General features: G+C 37.0%; 1 protein-coding gene across 9 annotated transcripts in view; it reads left to right on the top strand.

The window, feature by feature from the left end:
* The window catches only part of PTPRD (protein tyrosine phosphatase, receptor type, D), a 572,360-nt gene that overhangs the window by 474,282 nt on the left and 74,489 nt on the right, over positions 1-23,589 (top strand). For all 9 annotated transcript variants that reach the window (XM_010856985.1, XM_010856991.1, XM_010856992.1 and 6 more), the window contains one exon: positions 17,132-17,255. In XM_010856985.1, the coding sequence (XP_010855287.1) occupies positions 17,132-17,255 (124 nt within the window). The remainder of the gene's footprint in view (positions 1-17,131; positions 17,256-23,589) is intronic.

Genomic DNA, 23,589 nt, shown 5'->3' with positions numbered 1-23,589 from the left:
CAGCCTTCCAGGCTCCTCCGTCCATGGATTTTCCAGGCAAGAGTACTGGAGTGGGGTGCCATTGCCTTCTCGGACAGCAGTACTAAACCTACCCAAAAAGAAATATTGAAAGGTATTGTCTAAATAAAAAAGCAGCAAGAATCTATAGGAAAGAGAAAATCACAGCTGGAAAGTAAATCATTTCAATAAGGCAGTACACAGAATTAAAATACATATATTGTGAAAGTGATGGTAACTATAATGAATAGCAAAAAGATATAAAAGAGGACAGTAAAAAAAAAATCATAAAATGTGGAGGAAGGGTGTGAGAAAATGTAGATTTTATTTCTAAAGAATGTGTTTGAGCTCATATGACTACCACTCTGAAGCAAATAAATGTAATAATGGGTTAACATACTTGAAAAACCACAGTAACCACAAATTATAAACAGACAATATGTTCACAAAAACTAAAGAGAAGAGAACACCAGCATAACAGAAAATCACCTAATCACAAAAGGAAAGAAAAAAAAAAGGAAATATAAATTAACTGGAAAACCTTTTAAAGCAAATAGAGCATTCAGCAGAGGTCCCCTTGAGCCACAAGAAGTAGAATATTGGAACCTAATTGGAGAATCAAGTAGAAAACATCCTGGTATTCACTGAAAAAAAAAAAAAAAAAGGTCAGATACTGTTACTGATTGAAACACTCAAAATCCAGAGTATATAGATCTCCTGCCCTTAGAGAGAGGGCTACACAGAGTATCCATGGAATCCTTCAGGCCAGAATACTGGAGTGGGTAGCCTTTCCCTTCAGGTGATCTTCCCAATCTAGGTCTTAGACATTGCAGGTGGATTCTTTACCAGCTGAGCCACAAGGGAAGCCCAAGAATACTGAAGTAGGTAGCCTATCCCTTCTCCAGCAGATCTTCCCAACCCAGGAATTGAACGGGGGTCTTCTGCATTGCAGGAAGATTGTTTACCAGCTGAGCTATCAGGGAAGCCCATAGAGAGGGGGCTACAGTATAGAAAAACAAAGAAGGTCAGGGAAAATTTGCATTGCATCATTGCATTCCAGAGACTTTGCTGGCAAAGATTTGGCCTTTGGGACTTTCCACTTGAAACCATTAGACAAGAATCACAGCCTTCAGCACATGCCCAGGATACTGTGAAATCTGAAACTGGGGACAGTATCTCCAAGAAGCAGCACAGGTGTTGCTTTCCATCAGGACTCGATGTGGAGAAAGATGTCCAGTATCCACGACCATGGTTACAGTGATTACAACAGGAATGAATGACCACTCTGGGTACACACAATGGGTGTTATACACGCAGCCTGGTCTATGCAGGACTGTGTTAAGGCAGTAAGAGATTTTAAGTCTACACTAAATAGGAACAGATCTTGTGGGACAAAACACAACCTTGTAGTTACTCAGTAAATAAGCTTGTATATGATTAGGATGGGTGATTTCAGACATGTAAACATTGAAGCACAATTTTTTGTCCTTTTAAAGTTAAGAGTACATTCTGGACAATTTCACAAAGTCCAGTAAAATTACCTACAAACAAACCAGACACAATTTCACTCAATAGCATCATGATTTGAAATACTTACGCATGCAGTGACTTCTTAGGACTTGACCCCCAGATATTTGTTGCCATTTTATTCCTAAGCTCAAAATGTAATGTACTAACTATCTACCCTTTAAAAAACTTGGGGATGTTGACTTCTAGTTTTTCTCTCATGGTTAAATCTCACTTAAAATGAATTAGTGAATCTCGAAATTCTTTTACTTGTAGTGATATCTTGCCTGATTCGTTTTGGTTTTTGTTTTTTCCTGATTGACTTTCTCAGGATTCTTAATAAAGAGGCAAAAGAGAAAAAATTCCAGTCACTGATCTTTCCTAGTGGTGTAAATGGGTGACTTAGTGTATCGATCAAGTGTTCTGGACTTTCCTGGTATGTTATTGTTAAATATTGACAAGAACTTTAGGTCTTGAAAAATTTCTGTAAGTCTACAATAATAAACCTTGTTTTAGGGATAATGGAATAAGTGGGCTTCCCTGGTGGCTCAGCACTAAAGAACCACCTGCAGTGTAGGAGACACAGGTTAGATCCCTGTGTTGGGAAGATCCCCTGGAAAAAGAATAGCAACCCACTCCAGTATTCTTCCCTGGGAAATCTCATGGACAGAAGAGCCTGGCTGGCTACAGTCCTTGGGGTGCTTAAATGTCAATGGGCTAAATGCTCCAATCGAAAGATAGAGTGGCAGTTTGAATAATAAAACAAGAGCCTACAATATGCTATTTACAAGACCACTTTAGGGCGAAGGACACACATAGATTGAAAGTGAGGGGATAGAAAGAAAAAGACATTTTACGCAAATGGAAATGACAAAAAAGCAAAGGTGGCAATATTACTATCAGACAAAATAGACTTTAAAACAAAGGCCATAGAAAAAGATAAAGAAGGACACTGTATATTGATAACAGGATCAATACAAGAAGAGGATATTACATTCATTAACATATAAGCACCCAATACAGGAGCACCTAAGTAGATAAGAAGAAATTGTCAGCAATACGGATATACCAGCAGACATTAACACCCCATTACATCAATGGACATACCATCCAGACAGAAAATCGGTCTGTCATTTATCTCAAGACATTTTTTAATTTCCTCTTTTTCATCGTTGATGCATTATTTTTGTTTTTTACTAGCATATTGTTCAGTCTCTATGTAATCACTGTTATTGCTCCTTTTTCTGTGGTTGATTTTTAGTTTCATGCCACTGTGGTCAGAAAAGATGTTTTAAATAATTTCTACCTTAAACTTGTTGTTGTTGTCATAGCAAATACCCTCTTCCAACACACAAGAGATGACTCTACACATGGACATCACCACATGGTCAATACTGAAATCAGGTTGATTATATTCATTGCAATCAAAGATGGAAAAGCTCTTTATAGTCAGCAGAAATAAGATGGGAGCTGACTGTGGCTCAGGTCATGAACTCCCTTTTGCCAAATTCAGACTTAAATTGAAGAAACTAGGGTAAACCACTAGACCATTCCAGTGTGACCTAAAAAACTCTCTTACAGTTATACAGTGGAAGTGACAGATTCAAGGTATTAGATCTGATAGACAGAGTGCCTGAAAAACTATGGATGGAAGTTCATAACATTGTACAGGAGGGAGTGATCAAGACCATCCCCAAGAAAACAAAATGCAAAAAGGCAAAATGGTTGTCTGAGAAGGACTTACCAATAACTGAGAAAAGAAGAGAAGCTAAAGGCAATGGAGAAAAGAAAAGATACGCATCCGAATGCAGAGTTCCAAAGAATAGCAAGGAGAGATTTAAAAAAGCCTTCCTCAGTGATCAATGCAAATAAATGGAGGAAAACAATAAAATGGGAAAGACTAGAGATCTCTTCAAGAAAATTAAAGGTATCAAGGGAACATTTCATGCAAAAATGGGCACAATAAAGGACAGAAATGGTATGAACCTAACAGAAGCAGAAGACAGAAAGAAGGAATGACAAGAATACACAGGACTATACAAAAAAAGATCTTTATGATCCATATAACCATGATGGGGTGATCACTCACCTAGGGCCAGACATCCTGGAGTGTGAAGTCAAGTGCATCACTACGAACAAAGAAAGTGGAGGTGATGGAATTCCAGTTGATCTATTTCAAATCCTAGAAGATGGTGCTGTGAAAGTGCTGCACTCAATATGCCAGCAAATTTAGAAAACTCAGCCGTGGACTGGAGTTTTGGACTGGAAAAGGTCAGTTTTCATTCTAATCCCAAAGAAAGGCAATCCCAAAAATATTCAAACTACCACACAACTACATCTCACACACCAGCCAAAGAAAGTGAGAGTAAAAGACGCTCAGTCGTGTCCAACTCTTTGCAACCCCGTGGACTGTACAGTCCAAGGAATTCTCCAGGCCAGAATACTAGAGGGGTCAGCCTTTCCCTTCTCCAGGGGATCTCCCCAACCCAAGGATCAAATCCAGGTCTCCCACATTGCAGGTGGATTCTTTACCAGCTAAGCCACAAGAGATGCTCAAAATTCTCCAAGCGAGGCTTCAACAGTACATGAACCAAGAACTTCCAGATCTTCAAGCTGGATTTTAGAAAAGGAAGAGAAACCAGAGATCAAATTGCCAACATTCGTTGGATCATAGAAAAAAGCAAGAGAGATCTTAAAAACATCTTCTTCTGTTTTATCAACTATGCCAAAGCATTTGACTGTGGATCACAACAAACCATGGAAAATTCTTCAAGAGTTGGGAATACCATACCATGTTCCCTGTCTCCTGAGAAATCTGTATGCAGGTCAAGAAACAACAGTTAGAACTGGACATGGAACAACGGATTGGTTCCAAATTGGGAAAGGAGTATGTCAAGGCTGTATATGGTCACCCTGCTTATATAACTTATATGCAGAGTACATCATGTGAAATGTCGAGCTGGATGAAGCACAAGCTGGAATCAAGATTGCCAGGAGAAATATCAATAACCTCAAATAGTCATATGACACCACTCTAATGGCAGAAAGCAAACAGGAACTAAGTGTCTCTTGATGAAAGAGAAGAGTGACAAAGTGGGCTAAAAACTCAACATTCAAAAAATGAAGACCATGGTCCCATCACTCAATGCCAAATAGAGGGGGAAACAATGGAAACAGTGACAGACTTTCTTTTCTTGGTTTCCAAAATCACTGTAGATGGTGACTGCAGCCATGAAATTAATAGACACTTGCTCTTGTGGAGAGAAGCTATGACAAACCTAGACAGCATATTAAAAAGCAGAGACATTACTTTGCCAACAAAGGTCCACTAGTCAAAGCTATGGTTTTTGCAATAGTCATGTATTGATGTGAGAGTTGGACCATAAAGAAAGCTGAACGCCGAAGAGTTGATGTTTTTGAACTGTGGTGTTGAAGAAGACACTTGAGAGTCCCTTGGACTACAAGAGATCAAACCAGTCCATCCTAAAGGAATCAATCCTGAACTTATTGGAACAACTGATGCTGAAGCTGAAGCTCTAATACTTTGGTCACCTCATGCAAAGAACCAACTCATTGGAAAAGACCCTGATGCTGGGAAAGTTGAAGGCAGGAGAAGGGGATAACAGAAGATGAGATGGTTGGATGGCATCACTGACTCAATGGACATGAGTTTGAGCAGACTTTGGGGGTTTGTGATGGACAGAGAAGCCTAGCATGCTATTATTCATGGTGTCGCAGTCAGACACAGATGACTGAACTGACCTTGTCTCCTAGTTTGTGGTCTCTCCTAGAGAATATTCCATGTCCACTGGGCAACAGAGGCCCTAAATAACGCAATAGAGCAGCTTGACATAATTGATATTTTCAGGACCCTGCATCCAAAAAAGTAAAAATAAAATACATATTATTTTCAAGTGGACATGGAACATTCTCTAGGAGAGACCATATAGTAGGACACAAAATAAGCCACAACAAATTTTAGAAATTATTTCAAATATCTTCTGACCACAGTGGCATGAAACTAGAAATTAACCACAGAAAAAGGAGAAAAAAGAATGATTACATAGAGACTGAACAATATTCTACTAAAAGAAACAAACAAAAAATAGTGGGTCAATGATGAAAAAGAGGAAATTAAAAATACATATCTTGAGACAGATGGCAGTGAAAACACAAGACAGAGTCTATAGGAGGCAGCAGAAGCAATCCTTAGGGGGAAGTTCACAGCTACAGCACTGCCCCCCCCCCAAAAAAAAAAAAAAAAAAACAAAAACAAATAAAACTGCCCTACCACCAAAAAAAAATTAGAAAAAAGTAACAACCTAAAGTCAGCAGAAGGAAGGAAACAATAAAGATCAGAGAGAAAATAAATAAAGTGTTTTTTTTTTTTAATGGGAAAAAGTCAATAAAATCAAGAACTATTTGAAAGGTTAAACAAAATCAACAAATCTCTGTCTAGACTCACCAAGAAGAAAAGAGGGAGGACCCAAATAAGCAAAAATAAGAAAGAGGAGGAATAACAACCAATGACATAGAAACACAAAAACCATAAGAGAAAACCATGAGCAATTAAATACCAATTGGACGAGCTAGACTGGACAAGTTTCTAGAAATATACAGCCCACCTAAAACTGAATCAAGAGGAAAGATAATTTGAACAAACTTACCACTATAAGTGAAATAGAATCTATAATTTAAAAGAAACTCAGCAAACAGAAGTCCAGGACTAGATGGCTTCAATAAGGAGTTGTATCCAACAGACATAGAAGAACTTATACTTATCCTTCTCAAACTCTTCCAAAAGAGTGCAGAGGAAGGAACACTCCCAAAGTCATTCTATGAAGCCACCATCACCCAACTCGATACCAAAACCAAAGATACTACCAAAAGAAAAAGTTATTGACTAATTTCTCTGGTGAATATAGATGCCAAAAAAAAAAAAATCTCAACAAATTATTAGCAAACTGAAACCAAAAACACATGAAAAAGATCATATACCACGATCAAGTTGGAGTCATCCTAGGATCACAGGAATGGTTCAACATACATCAATCAAGCAATAGGATATTCAACATCAATTAAACACAAAACCATATAATCATTTCAATAGACACAGAAAAAGCATTTGATAAAATACAACATTCATTCATGGTAAAACTCTCACCAAAGTGGTAATAGAGGGAGCATATCTCAACACAATAGAAGCTATTTACAACAAACCCACAGCTAATATAGTATTCAATGGTGAAAAACTTAAACGCTTTCTGCTATAATCCGGAACAAGACAAGGATGCCCACTTTTCCCATTTTTATTCAACATAGTATTGACAGTTCTAACCACAGTAATCAGACAAGGAAAAGAAATAATAGGTATCCAAGTTGGAAGGGAGGAGGTAAACTTGTCATTATATGTCAACAGTAGGATAATATATGTAGAAAATCCTAAAACCTCAACACAAAAAATACTAGAATTGATCAATAGACTTAGCAAGGTAGCAGGATATACCTTAGCAAGGTATTCTGCTACCTTAGCAAGGCAGAATAACATACAGAAATTGGCTACATTTCTTTACATTAACAATGAAATATCAGAAAGGGAAAGTTAAAAAAAGATCCCTTTTAAAAAACAAAATAAAATACTTAGGAATAATCCTGACCAAAGAGATAAAAGGCTTATATACTGAGAACTATAAACACTGATAAAGGAAATTAACAATGATTCAAAGAAATGGAAAAATATACCATGATGTTGGATTGGAAGAATTAATATTGTTAATAATGGTCATACTACCCAAAGCAATCTACAGATTTAGTATGATCCCTAAATTACCCATGACATTTTTCACAGAGCTAGAATAAATAATTCTAAAATTTATATGGAACCGTAAAATACCCAGAATTACCAAAGCAGTCCTGAGGGAAAAGAACAAAATTGAGGGCATAATCCTGCCAGACTTAAAAGAATACTACAAAGCTACAGTAACCAAAATGGTGGTATCGGCTCACAAATGACAGGTGGATCAATGGAGCAGAGTAGAGAAATCAGAAATAAACTCACACACCTATAATCAATTAAATTTCAGCAAAGAAGGAAAGAATACTCAATGGGAAAAAGAGTCTCTTCAGCAAGTGGTATTGGGAAAGCTGGACAGCTACACATAAATCAGTGAAGTTAGAACATACCCTGACATCATACACAGAAGACATGACATAACTCCTAAGAGAGAACATAATCAAACATTCTAAAATAAATCTTGGCAATATTTTCTTTGTTCAGTCTCCCAAAGCAATAGAAATAAAAATAAACAAATGGGACCTAATCAAACTTGTCATCTTTGGCCCAGCAAAGGAAACCATAAACAAAATGGAAAGACAGCCTATGGACTGGGAGACGAAATTTGTAAGTCATGCAACCAATAAGGATTTAATTTCCAAAATATACAACAGTTCATACAACTCCATAGCAACAATAATCAACCCAATAGAAAAATGAGCAGAAGACCAAACAGACATTTCTCCAAAGAAGACATACATATGGCCAAGGTAAAAAGATGCTTGGCATTATTAGACAAATACAAATCTAAACTAAAATGCAGTATCACCTCACACCAATCAGAATGGCCATATCATTAAAAAGCCTACAAATAATACATGCTGGAGAGGGTGTGAAGAAAAGGGAACTCCCCTACACTGTTGATAGGAATGTAAATTGGTATATAGCAGTATAGACATTTCTTCAAAAACTAAAAAAAAAAAAAAGCTGCTATATGATCCAGCAATCCCACTCCTGGGCATATATCTGGAAAAAAACTACTTGGAAAGATACCTGCACCCCAGTGTTCATAATGGCACTATTTACAATAGCCAAGACATGGATGCAACCTAAATGTTCATCAACAGATAAGTAGATAAAGATGATGTGGTGTGCGCGTATATACACACACACACACACACATACAAACATACAATGGAATACTACTCAGCCATAAAAATGAGAATGTAATAATGCCATTTGCAGCATCACGTGTAGACCTAGAAGTTATCATACTAAATAAAGTGAGTTAGACAAAGACAAATATGACATCATTTACATGTGGAATCTAAAATATGATACAAATGAACTTCTTTACAAAACAAAAACTGAATAGGAACTGAATCTGGAAAAAGAATATACCCATGTATAACTGAATCACTTTGATATATACCTGACACATTTTAAATCAACTATATTTCAAGTTTAAAAAAGAAAAACATGCCCAAAAGAGAATTAAATTAAAAAATTTTTTAAAGGCTTCATTGCAAAAATATATAGTCAAGGGCATATTCTTCTTCTAAACCTAAATAAATAAATAAAAACTTGAGAATATCTGGGGGCAAACCACAGTGAAGACCAAATGAACCTACTGATGGGGAACTATGTGGAAAGATAGTATTTTTCTGAAGGTTAAGGTCAATGAAAGTTCATCTCCCTGTATAAAGGATACTTAGTCTGACCCATAGTTTGGCTAGACAAGTAGCTGTTTTTTTAGTTCTATATAATTAAATGTTGTTAGTTTCAAAACTTACAAAAACAGGATGTATCTTTTTTGTGGTTTCTCTTTTGAGTTTCTAAAGGGAATATTTTGAGGTTTTCTCTTGGTGGAATGAAAAATGGAGCACAGAGCGACTTGTATGGTGTTCTGCACATGTGAATTATATTTTTCTTCTGGATAGAGAAATTGAAATTTTAAACCATATTTAAGAGCTTTGCTGTAAAATGACTTCAGCTTTGTCAAAAAAGGTCACTGTCATATCAAGATGTAATTTTACTCAATGACTGTAATCCGATTTGCAAATTTATGAACACGTTCTTGTTTTGAATTTAAAATTATAAATACAGATCAGAAGCACTACAGAAACTTTTGTTCCTAGATTTTCCATTGTGTTTCAGGAGAAGAGTTGAAAGGCATGTGTGAAACAGTCCAGAAGCCTTTTCCAGCTTGGCCAGAGACAACACATATCATGGTGGCTAGTCACTTAGATGAGGGCAGGGGAAGGGGGCGGGGTGCAGAATACCTCGGCTCCAAATCTAAGTTCTCTCCCTAGTAGCTGTCTGAAGCTGAGAAAGTAATTTAACTTCTCTACACCTTAGTTTTCTCATCAACAGAACTGTGATAATGATGGAAACTACTTCCAGAGTCTTTGTGAAGATAAAATGATGGGAGATAGGTAAAGCACAAAGAAATGTAAATGAAAACTAAATGTTCCATTCCATAAGTGTTAGTTACAGTATAAAATACTTATATATTTTAATTCTAACTTTTGATCAAGAACACAGGGGAAAATGGTAAATCCGTAAGTTAAAGGTAGCTTTTATCTCCACTTATATTTTTCTCTTATCTATTTTAAGGTGAAGTTACAGTTGATTAAAGAAAAAATTAGAAATTTCAGACCATCAAGTTAAAGACTGCATAGATTCAAAGTATTTGATATTAGCAAGTGTTTATTTGGGGTTTTCCCTTCTCTAAGTTACAAGGAGATTTTCCTTTTATTTTGTCACTTTTTCTCATTATGGTTAAGCCATTGAGTTGAAGATGGCTAGCCATCTTCTGTTAGATTCAGTCAAAAACTGTTGAGATCCTCAAAAACTGTTGAGTGTCCTGACACTCACAGGAGTTTCCTAGGTCTCCTGGTCACTCTGCCAGTTGTTGGGCTGCACCCGGCAGGCCTGCCAGACCTGTGCTTGCCCAGCCTCAAGACCAAAGAAAGAGCCCAGAGTCAGTGACAGAGACATCAGTGGTTTAATGGATGGAGGACTTACATGTCTGAAGGGGCCTGTGTAATGTACCAAGTGTGCAGACAGAGAGGCAGTGCAGAATGGTTTGGCATCTTGGTAAAGCTTTAAATACCACATAGGGTTCATCTAGCACACCTTGAAGGGCCATACCGATTGGAGAAACAAAAGTAAATATTATGAAATAGCATTGTTGTTTATAAATTATGTGACGATGTAATGTCCACATTTCATGCAAATTACTTAAAAGTCCGTTAATCAGCTTTGGGTTGAATACATCTACCTTTCTTCTTCCAACTTGCAAAATTCTTAGGGGAGGATGATGACGACCTGGTCAAGATTTGAGTTCAAGAGGGTAGAATTTTGGACTGAGTACCAAGAAGGAGGTGGATCCCACTCAACGTCTGGATAAACAGACACAGAAGGATAAGTGGAAATATCGGAGAATCAAAACCAAATACTCAGGAAATAAATCTAAATACAGCAAGAAATGACTGGATCCATTAGGAACATTAGGAACAAGGGTGCTTATTTCAGATTGTTTTGAATAATATTAGGGAGACCTCAGCCTAATTTTATAGTAGGTAGGTGTGTGGTCATGATGGATTAGCCAAGATGTAACTCCTATATCACTTAAGACCGGTGTTGCTCCTTGTCCATTTGGCCATTTCATTCTTCCTTGGTAAGATCTCAACAAGAGAAGCCAGAAAACAAAGAAGCAAAACAATGGTGTCATCATTTAGCACTAAGGAGAGCCTGAACATTGGGTTTTGAATATTGGAGTCCTATTCATCCATGATAGGAGAAGGCAATGGCACCCCACTCTAGTACTCTTGCCTGGAAAATCCCATGACGGAGGAGCCTGGTAGGCTGCAGTCCATGGGGTTGCTAAGAGTCGGGCACGACTGAGCGACTTCACTTTCATGCATTGGAGAAGGCAATGGCAACCCACTCCAGTGTTCTTGCCTGGAGAATCCCAGGGACAGGGGAGCCTGGTGGGCTGCCATCTCTGGGGTCGCACAGAGTCAGACAGGACTGAAGTGACTTAGCAGCAGCAGCAGCAGCAGCAGCATCCATGATATATTTGCTTCATTAACATGGATAATTGAAATTTTGATTTTCCTCAATGTTTTTAGTATAAAATGTCTTCTTATACTTCATCTACTTTCAGTAGTTATGCTTTTTTACTGAGTTTACTGCTCTCAGCATCCTGACAAGCTCCAAAATAATGACCTAGGCTGTGTATTGCTGAACGTTCAGTCAGACAGACACAGATGGATGAGTGTGTGTTGCACAAAGACAAGTCAGCATTATTTAATCAATGTTTGTTTGATCCGTGTAAAATGAGTATAAATGTAAGCCGCATCCCATCTGCTTTATCATCCATGTGAAGCCAGCCTCATTTTTAAAACTTGATCTCTTATGTAATTGCCCCAGAATGACACTGTTGGGCTGCACCCGGCACCTGCCTACAAGGCCTATACTCGCCCCACTTCAACACCAAAGAGAAAGCCCAGAGTCAACAACAGAGATATCACTGAATTTATATACACACTTAATTTCTTTTAATCCAGTTAAACAGCTCATCCACAAACCAATCCTGACCATGCCCTTTAGAGGCAGAGACCCATTTCTAAGGTACACACAGATATATATCTATATAGAAACAGATTTCACAGGTTTCCAGCCAGAGTTTAAAAAGGCCTCTTTACTTTTATTTTTTCTTCACTCTCAGGGATCAGATGATTAAAGTTCCTGTGAACCCAGGTCCATCACTTAATATCAAAGGAAAAAGAAGAGAAATACCAATTCCTTCTAGAAAGCTAACTTCCTCTTAACGCATACACAAAAACCAGTTTATAATGTCAAAAGAATCCCACTTTGGACATTTTCAGGGATTTTTTGTTGTTGTTGTTTTTCGGTTTCTAAGTAACCAGTCCACTTTAAATAAATAGCAGTAATAGACAATAATATGTATCATTCACTCACTTTCACATGGCTCACTTTTGAGAGGAACTCCAATCAACACTTAAAGTTAACCTTCAACTAGGCTGTTAGCTCAGCCTCCTCAACTTTCTGAACACAAAAAAAACAACAGCCAGCCCACAGCCACCCGCCACTTTTATCCCACTGTAATAGGAGCCAACATCTCCCCAACAGCCTTGGGGTGTCTGTGAGTTCTCTGTACTCTCTTCGTGGCCCCCATTCATCAACAACTACCACAGGGCCCCACAGACAGGTGGACGGCCACCCCAGAATCACCCCTGCAACTTTCAGGCTCCCCATTAGTGGACAGCCACCCCAGGACCATATCGGCAACTTTCAGGCCCCACATATCAGAAGATGGGCCCACAGCTTCCCATTCCCAGGCCTTCCTTCCCAGCATCCTGGTACTCACAGGAGTTTCCACAGTCTCCTGGTCACTCTACCAGTTGTTGGGCTTCACCCCGCAGGGCCGCCAGACCTGTGCTTGCCCAGCCTCAAGACTGAAAAAAGAGCCTGGAGTTGGCAACAGAGACATCAGTGGTTTAATGAATGGGGGGACTTACATGTCTGAAGCAGGGTCCTGGAGCAACACCCCACTGAGTGCAGACAGCAGACAGTAATGGGCAGAACATGGCAGCAGCCTTCACGATGGGGGAGGGGATGGTAACTAGTTACAGGTGAACTGACTTCAGGTTGCCAGGGAAACTAGCAGAGGGGGCAGGCCCCTAACCTTCTCTCTGATAAACCATCAGGTGGAGATGCTTTTATCTGAAGATTAGAACAATCATTGGCTGCAGCCTGGGGCAAGCATGTAGGAAGGTCAGACTCTGAATAGGGGTAGATGAAGCAGGCATTGGTGGATCAGGGAATATATAGAGAGCAAGAGAACAGGCATCTTGAGTGGCCTGGTCATAAACGCAGGATGATCAGTTAGAAATATTTGGACTGATAAGATAAAGGATGGGCTTCCTTACTTTGCAGTGGCTTTCTAGATAGTGAAGTGGCGCCATGGATTAGGAATTACCAGCTGTTAATAATCAGTAGATTTTGAAATCACCCAAACCTGGGTTACAGGGTTAACGTATGGAATTTCACCATGTGACCAAACTAGTTAACAACCAAAACGCCTGCAGCAGAGAAGTCCCTCAGTAAAATTGATTGAATTAGTCTTTCTTTACTTCCATTTCCTTATGTTCGTAATGGAGAAAAAAATAATATTAAACCTCGTAAAACGTGTGAAATTTAAACAGGGTACTGCATGGAAAAGCATAATCACCTGGCAGGTATTACTATCATCCTGTTGCCTACAAGTCTTCATCTCATGGGTCGCACTTTAAGCCTAAATATATTGACATACATGATATACAACTTATGTTTCCATTACCAAGTTGTATACTTTACAGAGCCTTGACTGTGTGGATCACAACAAACTGTGGGAAATTCTTCAAGAGATGGGAATACCAGACCACCTGACCTGCCTCCTGAGAAATCTGTATGCAGTTAGAACTGTACATGGAACAACAAACTGGTTTCAAATTGGGAAAGGAGTACGTCAAGGCTGTATATTGTCACCCTGCTTATTTAACTTATATGCAGAGTACATCATACAAAATACCGGGCTGGATAAAGCACAATCTGGAATTAAGATTTCTGGGAGAAATATCAATAACCTCAGATATGCAGATGGCACCACCATTATGGCAGAAAATGAAGAAGAACTAAAGAGCCTCTTGATGCAAGTGGAAGAGGAGAGTGAAAAAGCTGGCTTAAAACTCAACATTCAGAAAACTAAGATCATGGCATCCGGTCCCATCACTTCATGGCAAATGGATGGGGAAACAATGGAAATAGTGAAAGACTTTATTTTCTCGGGCTCCAAAATCACTGCAGATCGTGACTGCAGCCATGAAATTAAAAGATGCTCGCTCCTTGGAAGAAAAGTTATGACCAACCTAGACAGCATATTAAAAGTCAGAGACATTACTTTGCCAATAAAGGTCCATCTAGTCAAAGCTATGGTTTTTCCAGTAGTCATATATAGATGTGAGAGTTGAACTATAAAGAAAGCTGAGCACTGAAGAATTGATGCTTTTGAACTGTGGTGTAGAAGGCTCTTGAGAGTCTCTTGGACTGCAAAGAGATCCAACCAGTCCATCCTAAAGGAAATCAGTCTTGCATATTCATTGGAAGGAGTGATGTTGAAGCTGAAACTCCAATACTTTGGCTACCTAATGCGAAGAACTGATTCATTTGAAAAGACCCTGATGCTGGGAAAGATTTAAGGCAGGAGAAGAAGGGGACGACAGAGGATGAGATGGTTGGATGGCATCCCTGACTCGATGGACATGAGTTTGAGTAAGCTCTGGGATTTGGTGATGGACAGGGAAGCTTGGCATGCTGCAGTCCATGGGGTTGCAAAGAGTCGGATATGACTGAGCTACTGAACTGACTTAACTGACTATGTAGTTAACAAATAAATCATGTTGAGGGCTGAAAAGATGTGGCAAGAGTGTAAATGACCGTGAATTCACAGTGTCTTTGAGTTAATAGATGCATTTTCACTGGTCTAATTAAATGCATGCCATTTACACATATGAATGACCATAATCTGAGTAACAAGGCCATCAGAGGGAGGTAATGTCTTCCACCAAAGGAATGTCTCTGTATCAGTGAGTTTAAGAAGTTCGTGGAATATTTTGGAGAATACTGTGTAAAAAGCTTATGTACTCAGAAATGCTCATTAGTGTAAAGTGGAATATCAGTGGTAGTTGTACCTTCACGATCACATTCTTAATTACTAATTCATATGATAATGAACATTAAAGTATTAAACTAATTAATACATTGCACATTGCAGTCTCCAAAGTCTGTTCTCTAACACCCATGCTATAAGAAAGAATTACTCCATGATTTTTCTTTATGAACTTTTCTCAGCAACATTTTTTTTAAATTGTTGAACCATTTATTGAGCCATCTTTGTAGATACAAATATGACTAAATGTGTCTAGGTAGGATGGTGGCTAAAGGACTTCAGAGTTTTAGCCAAAGGCCACCCAGAGTCTGTGGAGAGTTTTAAACACAGTCCTAACCTATTCAGAGCTGTGGTTTAGAATGTCTACTTCAGTATAAAGAATGGATTAGAGTGAGAGTTTAGAGAAGACATCAGCTACTGAAGGACTGTCATTTAGGGAATGGTAGACTTGGGATGGAGTTGAGAAGTTTTTAAGACAGGGCTTGGTCACTAAATGGAGCTGCTTTGTATGGAGAAGGCACAGGGTTGGGGCATCTGAATGCTTCAACTTCCCTTAACTCACAGCATACTCGGAAAGGAGTACATTCTGCAGGGAAGTTGATGAGGTTCTCTGGAAGAACAAACTAGAAGGACCCCTAATCACTTTATTCTTTAGACTTTTAAGACATGGATAATTATTTTGCTGAATACTGTTCATTGATTGACTAGTGTATATACGGATTAGCACAGGCTAAGAAAGGAAAGGGGGTTTTATAATCTGTAGTAAATTAGAGGCTGCAATCTATACTGCTGAGAATTTCTGTATGTTTAGAGGCTATTCATGACTGTTAATAGGCTTTACTCTTTACACTTGTGAGTTTATTATTGTGCTGAACTCTATCCATTATAATACAAAATGTGTGCATCCTTAATATTGTAACAGCTGTTGGATATATTTTACTTTCAAGTTGTAGATATCAACATAAAAGCATGGAAAATATCCAGTATCGAAAATAACTTAAAAATTATATGAATTTAGCAAAGTGTTTTTGCTTTTTAAAGAATTTCATCTTGGGAATATAAACCTAATGTATCATTAGTTCCAAAAACTTGATTTTGGTCATTTAAAATCATGTTTCTATAATTACTAAACTCATGTTTCCATATACCATGAAGTTATATCTTAAAAAAGTGTCAGTATGCTATGATGAAAGAGAAAATACTTTCATTTCTATAACACTGCAGGATATTAAAAACTTTCCCAGTATTTTATAATCAAAGCCTGAATTCAGTCTCAAAATAATGGTTCTGTATAGAAAGAAATTTATATATCATTTTATAGCTATGCAAGATATATTTTATAGAACAACTTTGGTTGAATTAAGACATCAGGAAAGGCATTAAAAATCAGAAAAAAAATAAGTTTAAAATGAATAAAGAGCGAACTTTGTAAACATAATAATATATAATGATAAGTTAGAAAGTGACTAGATCCTATCTGTATTAGATTATAAATTAGTATTCTAAGATGATTATTAGACTTAACTGACTTTTCTTCTTACTGTTATTCTTACCTGTTTTAATTGTACAAATTGCCATGCGATGGTGGTCGTAGTATGTTACAGAGATGCAGACAAAATTCTAAGTTGCCATCATGATGTAAACCTGCAGGTGAAAGAAGAGTTTGTGCCCAGTGAATCCAGTGAATGTTCTGCCACCTTAAAGAAGGAGGTTAGGTCCAGAAAGGAAAGAATAGGAAGAAGAATCAGGATAAAATAATGTTCACAGAACTGGAAGGAATATTGAACCAAGATAACTTGTAAACTACAGCAACAGAGAAGAAAATTGAAAAGTTAAAAAAACAAACAAACCTGCCTTTTCACTATTAACAGAACATCTATATTGATTTTTTTCCCCCATTTGAATCAATGTTGGTGACTATCACTGTTTTTTCCAATAACTAATCACTTCATCTTATGCTGGTTAAATCAGTGTTCAGCTTCACAGCTAGGATCATCTTGATGAAGTGTAACTTCAAAATTTTATTTGTAAATCACGTTTGTTACTTGTGATAAATGCCTATAATCTGACATTATTCAGTATTGATTTTCTGTATGTGTGCTGTTTTTCTTTTAAAGTCGATTGACCCTGGCCAGCAGTTCACATGGGAACATTCAAACTTGGAAGTAAACAAACCAAAGAACAGATATGCGAATGTAATTGCTTATGATCATTCCCGAGTTCTCCTATCAGCAATAGAAGGTAAGGAAATGCAGATAATATTTTTACCTTTATTTCCATGGGTTTAAATGTGTGCATGAAAATACAGTTTTAACTAGGTGTTCAGTCATCTATGAACATAGTTAGGTAAGATTTAGGCACTGCTTATTCTCACTTTTTTCATACAAATATACCAGTACTGGAACACAGTATTCTTGACACAGGGCATCCCTCAATACCTTCTTGCTTCCACCCTGGATGAAAGGTTGATCATTTAGTTCATGTTTATATAAGAGAAGCAAATTGAGGTTGCCCATTTTACTGATGCTTGCTGATGGTTATGAATGAACAGGTGATTATCAGAAGATGCCCATAGACTGTAACTTGAAAATGGTGAGGAGCTTGTTTGCGTATAAATCTGGATAATCACTAAGGACAATCAAAAGTTTAGGAATCGGTGATGTGATTAATAAAAACAAAGCACATTAGAAATGTCTGACTCATCTATTTGTGGACTGCTTGGTAGTCAGTTGTACTAAGGATTTTATCCCAGAAGGAAGGATTGCTCCTAGAAGATGAGGATTACTCCTCAAATATACCTAGCTTCTCTGAAGGATTCATGAGAGTATTATCCATTCATCTCTTTCCAATAATAAATCCTTCTCACATGGCATATTAAAAAATACTTAAGAGCTTGTGTTCAACACTCAGCATTTTGTTAGTCTTTTTGGCTGAAGCACTGCATTGGATTGCTATTCTTAAAAAGTAGTTTACAATGTCACTTAAATCCTTCCCTCTGTCGTAACAGCTAACCTGGACCACCAACTGCCACATACCACATTCATGCTCACTGGCATCCGAAAGAGCGTTGTGGCTTTTTCATACTTAAAAGTTACTGCTTACTCTCTTCCAGATGTTTTATAAAACATTAAATAATACCAGCTTCAGGCCCAGTCCTTTTCTAGAACAGTACAACTGAAATATTTTCACCTATAGTTGTTCAAGTATCTTTCCCTGTTTTCTGCTTCCAAAATCTATGATGGCCACCACTTTCTCTCATAACCTTGACCAAGTCCTACCTGCCTCCCTAGTATCCCAATTTAATCTGAAAATGAGTCTCTGCTTCAAAACTTCCCCAGTCAGCACCAAAGGCAACAGCACATTAAATTCGAGTTTTAGAACAAGAACCATTATATCTTTCAGCATTTGAGCAAGTCCATACCTCAGTCCCCTTTTCTCAAAATGGTATTATGTGACATAGATATATTTTGTAAAATTCTCACAATTGATTTTACTTTTGATGTTGGAAAATGTTCTAACAAAACAAAACAAAACAAAAATAATAAATCTTTTTGTGGAAATTAAAGATACTAGTTGTTCAGTTTTCTTACTGAAAAAAAAAAAGATCACTTTTATCAAAGTTTCACCAATGCTAGTTCAAGCAGGATAGTGTCACACTGGTAGTTGCTTCTTTTGAGGTCCTGGTTAGAAACTGAATGGTATGTGTGGATGATTATCATACAGGGCTTACACTTTACTTCCCATTTTAAAATGTAAAAGACAACAACAGCAATTTCTTGTCTCATGGCTTTTAAATTATCTTCATGGTAAATAAAAACTAAACCGAGTCACACATAGAGGAGAGAAATCTTTTTTGTCATCAATGAAGCAAGGTAAATGATAACAATAAAATAAATGAATAGAAATGGAGAACCCGTTTGGCATGGTCTTGGCTGGATAACTTGTCAAGCTGCCTTTGTTGCCCTGTAGCGTTGTTTCAAAGCCCTCAGAATTAGGTCACTCAGTACTACCACTTCCCTATGCTTTTGTCTGCTGTGTCATTATTTTCCTTAACCTGTTATTTTCCACCATCATAACAGTAAAGTACGTCAAAGGACAAAGAATATTCCTCCTTGTACCTTTATTATAATAGCTGGAAACTATGCACATTTCATTCCCATGCTATTTTTACAGTATAAGATCCAAAGCACTTGAATCAGACTAAAACGTGCCTTTTTATAGCTTTGTGTCCACAAATACACCCTAAATCTAGAGCTGACCTAGAAACCAAAAGTTTTTTCAATTTTAAGTGTTATGCAAAAGGTTAGAAGCATTTAATTGAAGTTTATGGGCTATACAGAGAGCTTTAATCTAGATTACAAGCATGAACAGAGTTTTATCTTAGACTAAGCCCTAGCCAGCAGATATTTAAGGGGAAAAGCAATCATCCTATATCTTAAGCACAGAAAAAATGCCAGCATCTGGAACCACAGAAGCAGTAACTGAGGCTTCTCCTGTACAAGGAGCTTTGATAGCTCAGAGCCAGATTTTTAGAATATATTAAAATGCAGTGTGACTTCACATACATTTTACAAAATTTAATGTGCTTGTTTTAGGTTCCACCCATGGTGATAACTTACATGACTGTGGTTGAGTGTTTTATATGGGATCTGTTTGTTGTTCTTCTCTCAGTGTTTCTGATCACTCCCTTCATATTACTTTGCAGAGTGATCTGATGACATTAAAGAAAAAACTGGGAGTTATCACAGTGACTTGTGTTGTCTTTATCTTGGTTTAATAAAGCAAAACTTTTAACATTCTTCCATTGAGAGATGACAAAGGAAAAACTTCAAAGAATAAGGAATTGTGTATGGGCACTGATGTGTTTACTGAACTCCTTGAACATACTGACATTTCATGATGTATTTCCAAATTACAGTTATGTATGCTGCGGAAAATGCAAAATAAATTTAAGAGAGTCCTAATTACGAAATGCTCACAATTATTGAATTAGATGGTAAGCAGTGGGAAAACACAAGTGAATTTCTGACCAATGCAGTTCCTGTTGGCATCCCAACATGTTTAGGCACTACTTAAGAGAAAATAATAATTCCTGAGAGATATGATAGGGCTTACTTCATTGACTTAGAATATTGTCAAAAAAGACTAAATGGAAATTAATATTTATATGTGCATAAGATAATATATAATGATATGCTTAATCTTATAGACTCCAAACTTGTTTAGAAAGTATAATTTCATTCAAGTAGGAAAAGAGAAAGGGACCAAACCAAAATGTAAAGAGCAAGGAAATCTGGGTTTGGGTCATAACTCTGTCACTAACTCGTTATGTCACTTTGATCTCTCTGAGTATCAGTTTTCACAGTGCTAATGTCTTTCACTTTTGAGTTCTCTAAGAGTTAGCTCTATGTAGTTTTCACATCAACTATCTTATTTACTATACTCATAACAGTCTGATGAAGCAACAGTATAAATATTTTATTGGTATAGATAGGTATACATGTTTAGAGATCAGAAAACTGAAGCTCAAACAGAGAATCAGCCCTGAGTCTCAGTGCAAAAGATGAACAACTAATACAGCCTCCATTTGTATTGAATTCTTCTGATTCCTTGATCAAGGCTTCCATAGGCCCTCATCATTCACCCTGCTCTCCTGCTGATACAGGAGGTGACTTAACTAAGTAATTTAGCATGGATACGAACACCCGGCCTTGCCTTTCTGACTAAAATAATCCATTTTATCATTTCGTATTAACACAAAGTTCACATTTTAGTATTTCATTTCTCTTTTTATGGTCTAACTTTCCTGAGGCTATAACATAAAATAGGGAATCATCAGTGACCTGGATGCATCAGACTCCTACAGCTGCAGAATGTTACATCTGTCCCTAACGGGTGATCTTCTTAGTTCAAATATCTTTTTATGTATCTTAAACTTCTTGTAAATTCAGGAATATCAATTAGAGGCAGATTATTTATTGTAATGCCTTGTAACTATCAATCTAATTATCACAGTCCGGAATAAAAAAAGTTTTGTTTTTTTTTTTTTTTTCCTCTAAACTATGATTCTTCACTGCTGCCAGTACTACATTTCTATTAGTAGGATTATAATTAGCATTTCACTTTAAAGCCATGTTGACATGGAATTTTTTTTTTTTAAGTCATTGGCCAGGCCTATGTCAAGAGCAAAATTTAAAATCCTCCTTTTAAATTAAGCAACAAAGACAAGACATTATGATAGACATGACTGTCTTGGTATTTACCATGTGTTGGGCATCATGTCTTAGAGTTTATATATAGTGTATAAAATCATGTATAGATTTTATTGATAGTGTAGAATAACCTCAAAAGCTAGTCATTATCATATAAAATTTAGAGATGAGGAAACTGATAAACTTTTTAAAGTCAAGTAGCTTTTTTAAAGGCATTAGCTAGTAACTGGCAAAGCCAAAATTCTCACATATGAGTCAACTGGACTCAAGATGGCTATGCTCTCCAAAAGGCAACTTGGGACTATAGCCACTTTTGAATCATGATAATGGAGCCTATACATGTCAACCTAACTCAAAAACTGTCCTTTTGACTGGGAAAACTGTCTAGGAATTTTGAAATATACATTTTGAAACACTTACAGTAGAAATCTTAGAGCCAGAGTTCTTCAATTGTGTTCTTAGACTTAAGCTAAAGTGAATTTTTCCAAAGAATAAGCAACTTATAAAAGGCTTTCAGGTGGATTTTTTGTTTGTTTAATATTACTATATTTTTGGAGGTATCTTAAGAAGAAAGAGGTAAGACTGAAGACTGGAAACTAAATCCCCATTTTAGCAGCTGTGTGACCTTGGGCATGGCATTTACTTCAGTTAACCCTTTAGGGGGAGCTGGTTCCTTCTTAGAATGTGATGAACATTTCAAATTCCACTTGCAAACAAAAGGCACCTACACACATCTGTATACTAATTTCATAGAGATCATGGATGCACAGTCTCGTTGCAAGTGTATTCTTCAATTTCGGGAGCACTGACTTAGTGTCTTTCATTCTGGTTCTTCCTAAAAGGAGAACATACATGATTGTCCCTGCTATTCTGAAAAATTATGAAGGTTGATTCTAAATCCAAAGATCATACATAAGTATTAAATTTGGGGCATTAAGAAATTATTAGCTCTTTTGAGTGGGGAGAGGGGCATATTTAATTCAGAGGGTTTACCCAAATAGAATTATTGGCTCATGTGTCTCTCCTACAAAACCAGGTTTAAATGGTTTTATCTAAGAGTTAGAAATGACAAAGAATAAAGCACTTCATGCCATACGCATTTGTAACACTAGTGTTTGTAATTTGATAAAAGCAGCTTAGTAAAATATGGATTTGTTTTATTTTTTTCCTAGTTTGGGGGGAATATATTTAGTTTCAAACCACTCATTCATCATTATTCACTTCATCCCTGTAATGGGTACCTTCCTACAAGGACCTGTGTGTATTTCTCAAGAACTTCTTTCCTATGAAAGTATCCCAGGCTCTTTTTGCTTCTGAAAAATTTGTTTGGATAAGTTACTGTGCCTTGGTTTCCTCATCTGTGCAATAGAATTAATAATAATAATGCCTGCCTCCAAGAATTATTAGGAGAATTAATGAATTAATGCATATAAAGCCTTTAGATGAGTGTTTGGCAAAAAGAAAATGCCTAGTAAATACTGGGAAATATCATTACTGTTGTGAATTACTATCGATAGATCCTTTTATCCACAGATGGAATATCTTTTGTTTATGATCTATGGAAAAATTAATACTATCCAAATGAAAAAGCTGCATATATTTGCAGCACTCTGTGAAGCAAAAGAAAACATTGGTGCTTGATAAATGAAAACCAGATCTATAATAGCATTACAGATTTCAACAAGGGGAAGAATGTGTTCTTTTAAATGGAAATCCAAAATATACTATCTGCTGTTTGATTTGCATGATAGGGACAACTCAAAAAAAAATTCCAACTGTAAAGAAAATAGATGCTGTTACAGCAACTTGATTGTGAGATGGGCAGTTTAGCACCTTTAGAATGAGAGAGCAGCTGTCCGAATCACTGCTCCTGAGATAAATCTAAATCTAAAAAGTAAAAGAGAAGAAACTACTGATCCTCCCCTGTACTGTTGATTGCCGTTTGCCACCACACTTGTGCTCTACACTGAAGCCCTGTCGCAGCCTCCTCTTACAGTGTTAAATGGTAAATGTCTACTGATTCATTCAAACAGCTGGCAGCACATGGTAACGTTCTCCAGTTACACATCTTACCCATGCTGGGGTTACCCTTTTTTTTTTTTCTACAGGCCATATCTAGTAACCATATATATTTTCAGTAAGTAAAAACAACTAAAAACAAACACAAGATAATCAATAGCTGCAATCTATCCAACATTTTCTAATAAATGTTTAATTATACTGAATATAAATGTTCCATATGAAGTACCTACATTAAAGAATTAAAATCATTTTCCTCAGTCAAGAATTCCTTTAATAGCTGTCATGTGATATCAAATCAATTAATATGATTCCTTTTCCTCTCTCCTGGTTCAGTCTCTCTC

Source organism: Bison bison, unplaced genomic scaffold (genome assembly GCF_000754665.1).
Source record: "Bison bison bison isolate TAMUID 2011002044 unplaced genomic scaffold, Bison_UMD1.0 scf7180017864376, whole genome shotgun sequence".
In the NCBI taxonomy this organism is placed as follows: Eukaryota; Metazoa; Chordata; class Mammalia; order Artiodactyla; family Bovidae; genus Bison; species Bison bison.
Note: the sequence above shows the minus strand (reverse complement) of the source record. Positions and strands in the feature narration are given on the sequence as shown.